Source organism: Rhincodon typus, unplaced genomic scaffold, assembly GCF_021869965.1.
Source record: "Rhincodon typus isolate 14 unplaced genomic scaffold, sRhiTyp1.1 hic_rhity00010696, whole genome shotgun sequence".
Classification (NCBI taxonomy): domain Eukaryota; kingdom Metazoa; phylum Chordata; class Chondrichthyes; order Orectolobiformes; family Rhincodontidae; genus Rhincodon; species Rhincodon typus.
This window is the reverse complement of record NW_025976334.1, coordinates 1-7,431: the sequence shown is the minus strand read 5'-3', so window position 1 is coordinate 7,431 and position 7,431 is coordinate 1. Positions and strand designations below refer to the sequence as shown.

General features: G+C 35.1%; 1 protein-coding gene across 1 annotated transcript; it reads left to right on the top strand.

The window, feature by feature from the left end:
* Positions 1 to 1,308: 1,308 nt before the first annotated feature.
* On the top strand, positions 1,309 to 3,702 carry LOC109926766 (histamine H2 receptor; the record flags this gene model as incomplete). Its single annotated transcript, XM_020526624.2, has 2 exons — positions 1,309 to 2,002; positions 3,552 to 3,702. Coding segments are annotated over exons 1-2 (845 nt in total), but the record flags the coding sequence as incomplete, so codon positions are not given.
* Positions 3,703 to 7,431: the final 3,729 nt, after the last annotated feature.

Sequence of the window (7,431 nt, the reverse complement as noted above, 5' to 3'; positions counted from 1 at the left end):
CTGATGCTGCTTGGCCTGCTGTGTTCATCCAGCGCTACACCTTGTTATCTCATTACCTTTACTCATACACAGTTTTGTACACAATTTCAGTAAAACATAAAATTGTGATCACCTAATTAACTGCACGCTTTGAACACAATACAAACAGAACCGAACAATAATAATTATCACTTTTATTCCAGCATATGCCAATTAAAAGTATGTTAAAACTTAATTTAAAAAAAAAGAAAGTTTTTATACAGGATTGCCAGCATTTGTTAAACAAAGCGCACATTTTTTAGTTTGCGCCAGAAGCTTGGTCTCACAGAAAGAATAGTCAAAAGTAAAATGTTACAGATACTGGAATCTAAAATGAAAACAGAAAAGGATGGAGATACTCAGACCTGGCAGTGTCTAAGGTCAGTGAAACAAAATGTCTCGAGTCAATAATCTTCTGCCAGAGTTAGGAAAAAAGTAACAGGTACATGAGCTGGAAAAGGAGGAGAGAATGAAAGAATAAAAAAGAGAAGGCCTTTGAAAGGGTCAAAAGCAGAAAAGATTGAATTACAAAATGGCTAACAGTCCAGTATAAAAAGTGACAGCAATGGATCAAACAAGGAAACAAATAAAGGTCAAGAGGAGGTATAAATGGTATTAGCAGAAATAATAACTGCTTCTGTTTGGAAAAGTAGAAATGTTACAATCAGAAATTGTTGAATTGAACAGGCTGGAGGGCTGTGAAGTGCCTAATTGAAAGATAAGGTGCTGTTCCTCAAGCTTCTAATGAATATCATTTGGACAATGTAAGATGCTAAGAACAAAGAAGTTAAAATGAGAGCAAGATGGAAAATTAAAGTGAGAAACAACTAGAATTTCAGTCATTTTTACTGACTTTGCAGAGGTGCTCTATAAAATAATCATCCATTAGTTCGGGACACTACATCAGGAGCAACAAATGCAGTAAATTAAAGTGGAAAAGTACAAATATGTTACTGTTTCACCTGGAAGGAGTTTAAGAACAGCCAGCTGGGTGAGGTATTGTAAGGTTGTTGGTGTCTATGGATCTGAAACAGAGAAACCTTTTCCCACTTTCCCTTAGAGTTCAATATGATAATATGCTATTATTTCTGATTAGGAAAGTTCCGTTTTATTGCAGAGACTTACTTTCATAAATACAACAAAGGAATGCTGAATGACTCACAGTGAAAGACTGCAACATTGTGGATGCCTGCTTATATACCATACCTTTTGACTTGAATACTTCCCGCCGTGCATATCAAGGTTGACAAAACAACAATTTCTTCAAATTACAATGAATATTTAATGAACATGCTTTCCATGACAGTTCTGTATGCCTGGCTAATGAGTCTGACTTGTGTAGGATCCATTACAGCAAATATGCTGTTGTTGTTGATACTTGGATTCAACCGAAAGCTGCAGAAAGACACATCAGTACTTATGTTTAACCTCTGTATCTGCGATTTAATCTTGGGACTTGTTGTGATTCCTGCTGGAGTTCACAATACTCTGCCTGATGGAGGTTGTTATAGCAGACAGGAATCATGGTGCCAACTCTTTGCTTTTCTCTACATACTGCTACAACTTGCCTCTGTTCATTCAATGACCTGGGTGACGGTTGACAAATTTGCAGAAATCTGTTTGCCTCTCCATTACGTACAACTGTTTACGAGACAACGAGCTTGGGTAATCATTTTCTCTATCTGGATCTACTGCATTCTCAATGCAAGTTTGCCCTTTTTAGGATTAGGACAATATACATATGTAGAACACAAGTATATCTGTGCACCAAGTTTTAATCCTTCTTTAAAAGCATATTGTTTGGTTACTATCGCCATTGGTGTACTTCTTCCACTAATGACAGTCTGCTGTTTGGCTGTTTATGTCGTACAAATTGCAAGACATCAAACATTACGAGGAACTTATGAATGCAATGATCAACACTGTTACTCTGTGCCAGCAAAATGCTACCTGAGGAGCACAATCATGCTGATTTCAATGGCATGTAAGTTGCCTTTTAGAAATCTATTTGCTTTTGTATGCATGTATAGTGAACTTTGTTTTACATTTTGAACTGCATGACCTATGCAAAACAAAGTCCTTTTGTAGATAACAATAGGGGAAATAAAACACCCAGTCAGATTATCTGGTCATAATTACATCTCAATTTTTCAAAATGAGAATGTTAATAATCTTTGATGCAATTTTTTTGTTAATGAAAATAAACTTTTAAAACTTACTCAACTTTCAGAATTAAATTGTAAATCACAGCATTAAATTCCAAGACTATATGGAGATCTTTTAATAGAAAGCAACATTACTCCATTTTTCTGCAAAACTAAGTTGGGACTTCAGTATCCTGCATTTCAAACAACTAAAACAGTTCACTCAGTCATTGAAAGTGGCATTCTATGTCAAGCTTCATTTCACAGTGCAAATGTGTTTCATAATTAAACTTGTCAATGTAACAAATATTTGATTCATGATGTTTGGAAGTCAAATTATATCTCAAACAGTTTTGAGTGAGAAATAATCTCAAATTATCAACACATTATATAATCAATTGAATTTAGTAATATTGAAAGAACAGCCTACGTTAGTTCAAAGGTCAGGTAATAAGGGGTTTCATAATATAAAGAATATTATTATATAATGCAACTGGTACTACTCCTGTTCTAAACGTAAATATTCAAAACTAGCCAAGCCTTTTAATGCCCCTGCTATAACTTCCAAAAACATAGAATTGCAGACTAGAAAATATTTCCAGTGCAATTCAAGCAATAAAGAAAAAACCCTAATTAATTTTGCAATGCCTGACATATCACACTCTAGCTCCTGACCTGCAGACCTCTTCCAACTGCTTCTCATTCCCCAAGTATTTCTTCCCTCACTGGCAAACCTACCACTGTTCGTTTTTCTCACATTGGTTCCCATCATCTCTTTGCCTTTCACTCGTCGCTAGTTCCTAACCCCAACCAAAGTAGCATTTCACATGCCAGTGTTATCCAACCTCACCAAACAAAAAATACACACCTATGCTCAAACTCCACTTTGATCCTCATGCTTCAGAATTTCAGTTGGAAGTATACAGTTGCCTAAGGAAGATGACTGTCACATCTCATGAGCACATAATATTTAGAGACAGCTTGAACGCAAGACTTGACTTCTCTATTCAGTGCAAAAAGGTTCACTCAGGAAAAGCCATTTGGCAAAAACAATAAATGAACAGAAATGAAATAGCCTTGATAACTTAGTTGTTTTTCTCGGTTACAAGTTCAATGTGTTGAACTATTGTGATGGTTGTGACTTGCAGACTTTTTTTTCAGTTAAAACACAATTGACAAAAGAAAGTGCAAAAAATTAAACACAATGCACTAAAGATGCTAATGGAGTACAGGCACAAAAAGCTAATTTTGATCAGACAGTCAGATTAAAGCTATACTGCTTGAAACACTTGACATTTAAATCTTCATTCATGAGACTGTGCAAAGGAAAAAACAATTTCATGAGGGCATGTATGTTTTTAAAACTGATTAATTCTGCTTTTTTCCTAGTTCTCCTTTTAATATGCTGGATGCCACATATAACCATTAGTATCTACGAAACATTTGAAGGCAAAGCTCCTCCATTTGCAGAAATGCTCTCCACATGGCTTGCATTTCTCACATCTGCTCTGAATCCATTGACCAACTCTGTGACACAGAAGTATGTACCGTTATGTTAAAATAATTAGAAATGGGAGATAGGGAATAATTGCTGCATTTATCTTTTCAATCTTATCTAGTTATCTTTTTAAGACTTTAGATTAAGGGCTGAAATAAAATCTCCTCATAATTAGGAAGATCAGCCATGATCATACCAAATGTTGGAGTAGGCTCAAAAGGGCCAAACGGCCTACTTCTGCTCCCCTTTTTTGCGTTGTTATGCAATTTAATAGTAGGATGAATATTTTCAGTTTGAAGTTGACACTTTCCACGTACTTGTAAGTGTTCCAAAATAAATGTATTCTTTCAAGTGACAACTTAAACTTCAAAACTGACACTTTTTATGTAACTTGATACCAAAGCTGTTTACACATTAGTTTTTTTTAATGACTCAAATCAAACCCATAACCAAGACTCAGATGCACCACATTGTTGCTGAGAGTTAGCTTGGTCAAACTCAACCATGTTCCTTCTGCCCATAAGCAGCAATAACTTTGTATTAAGATCACACTACATTCAAGACTTGACCAGAAATCTGCAGAGGGAATAATAAAGTTCCAGCGCACCAGTTGATGGTATTTTATTGTTTGTATTGTGGTGGATCTAGGAGTGCTTAGAATAGTGCAAACAATGTAAATGTTTCAATTATTGATGAAGTCAACAGTCTGCCTGTTTAAAAAAAAATCCATTCTTGCTGACCAAAGAAATATAAAAGTTGTTTCAGTCGACATCTATATTACTTTGCTTGTTTAACAAATTAAGATTAATGGCACAAGTCTGAGTTCTTTATCATCATATCTTCTATGCTGTTACGCAAAGAAAAACCTTGCAATATATTTATAAACAATTTTCAGGTTCTTGCCACATTGTTCCAAATACTTTCTAAAAGCTAGGGCTAAACAGTAGTTAATCACCACTACTATTATGAAATTATGCTTTATTGGATTTAAAACACAATGTACTTTCATGCAAATTGAATTGTAGATGTGTGTTAAAATCGGTTACCATTTTGATAATTTGAAAAATGTAGAATGGAAATTAATCAAAACCAGTGGAGTAGATAACTGTTCCTTTGTCACTTGAAAAAGCTGCATTGTCAACATGGAGTAATTACTTGCTGGCAACCAGTTTGAGTCGGTTTCTTAACAATTAAGACCCAATGTCTTTTAAAGATTTGAAAATAACGTCGAAGTTTTATCGCTATGAATAATTATACAATTAAACCATTTGATTGCAAAACAGCAACTTTTTAAAAATGAAAGCTCTTATTTCATAACTCAATTAATGTTCACTCAGGAAGTACAGAAATGAAATGCGTGAAAACTGGAGAAACTTCAAAAGGAGAGTCCTACACAAAGAAAAATGCTCCCTTTCTTCAGCTAACAAAGTAAGTGTGAGCTTCAGATCTCAAGAAGTCTGACATATATCCACGTTCATAACTGATGTACCATGAAATATTCTACAGAATAACTGAAGAACTTTAAATTAAGGACTGCATTCAAAGCAGATGAAAAACAGGTAAATGAATGTATTAAGTATTAACCACTGAGGGACAATCTCATCCATGTGGTGCCGCAAAGACTCAATTCCTCAGAGGGAGGTGACGTTGTGCAAAATCATAACTGGTATTTTCTTCTTCCCCATTGAATCCCAACATTTAATAAACATGTGATTCGTGCACTTGCATTCCATACACAAATTTCAACCACCATCAAAACTCTGCAGAATGCAATTTGTGAATTAGTCTTCATCACATAATACATGGGAAAAATCCCAAACATGCAGTTGCATTAATCGCAAAAATATGCTCAACCAGCAGTTCATATGTCAGATCCAGAAAGGCGACAAAATGTTCTGATCCCAACCGATGGTAGTATTGAACAAGTCAGATCCCAGAGTGAAATCTGGATTGATAGATCATGAGAGGTTTGTGTTTGCACTTTGGTTACTGCGATTAGTTACTGAACATGTTCAAACATGGCTGCAAACATACTATTTATAAAAGGGCAAAGTGCAGTACACAAAATTATTAAAAAGCTATACATGTTACACATACAAGACAATTTTGGAAGGTCTCACCTTAAACAGCAAAAGAAAAATTTAACCTTTGGTCCAAGCGAAAATCTTATACAGACATTCAACTTTAGCAAAGTAACTTTTCACTATCTTAACTCCTCACTACTGACTCAACTGACTTTCTGCGCATTCACTAAATGCAATTTCTCTCTCAGAGACACACATACAGATGCTGATGCTTCCCAGCATTTCTCCTCAAACTGCTGAAATAGCTCACAAATTCTTTAGTTTTAATGGTCTAGAGATTTCTTTTGAACTCTCACAACCCGGTGACTTCTTTCAACTGAACTCTCCACTATACTCATGGCCTTTCTGCCAATAAATCTTTTGCTTTAAAATCGACCTGATAGTGGCCTCTGCTGATCTATGTCTCAGAAGGTCAGAAAACTGAATTTAGTAAATGTTCAGCAATTAAACTCCCAGGTAGCTGATCCAAGCCAGTTAGCTCAAGTTACATATTTTCTTGGAACTGATGTTTGAACTCTACGTTCAAAATGACTTTCTGACCTTAAAAGAAGTCACCCTCACAGAACTAAAACCCATTTACTGCTATTTTAAAATTCAAATTATCAAATAACGATTACAAAAAATTATAACCTTGTGTGATGAAAGTTTATATAATTTCTCTTCTTCACTTCATGGTCAATATCAGACAGGTAGCCCAATGAAATCATGCTTCGATTTCTCAACTTAGATCATCACCCAACGAAGCAGCTTCACGAAAAAGCAGAAATACCATCATCTGGCACGTAAATCATTTTATATCCATAAATGCAAGAAGTGGCCAATTACATAAATATAATAGATATGTTACATAAATGAAATACTAAAACCAATTTAAATATCTTCAATTTACTATTTCAAAAGAATTTACTTTTAATCTGAACTCCCTTACTAAACCTGTGAAATTACAAAAAGAACATATGATTATTCAAAATGAGATAGAAGTATGATTATTTAATGACTATATATTTAAATGAGTTTATGGTACAGATATTATACACATACACAATTTACATAATGGGGTAGGTGGAACTGTGGATTTGAGGTTTCAGTCGGATTAATCAGATTAAATGGCAGAGCTGGCTTAGGAATGGGTTGGTGGTGGTAGTGCTACAGATGACTCCTACCACTGTTCACATACACATTTAAATAAGATTTGCATTATATAACATGTTTCACAACCTTAGAAAAAAATCTTAAAACCAATTGAAGATAATGAAACACATTTGAAACATAGCCCTCAATACAGAGTTGTACAAACAAATATACACATAATACTGCATCTAGTTCACATTGTCTTACAAATCCACCATTCACCTTACTCACGGCATTACTTACTCAGTGGCATTAATAACCCCTCTCCTTACACAGGACCTTACCTTTCAGTGTGCTGAGACCAATGCTGTTGGCTATGAATTCCAGCTAGTTAAAAGCCTTTTGCATTGTCTGCGGAGGATATAATGTTTTCTCCCCCAGCACGTGAAATATTATTTATATTGTATTTGTAAACTGCAATTCAATAAATCGTAGATAGTAGGAACTGCAGATGCTGGAGAATCTGAGATAACAAGGTGTAGAGCTGGATGAACACAGCAGGCCAAGCCGCATCAGAGGAGCAGGAAAGCTGACGTTTCGGGCCTAGACCCTTCTT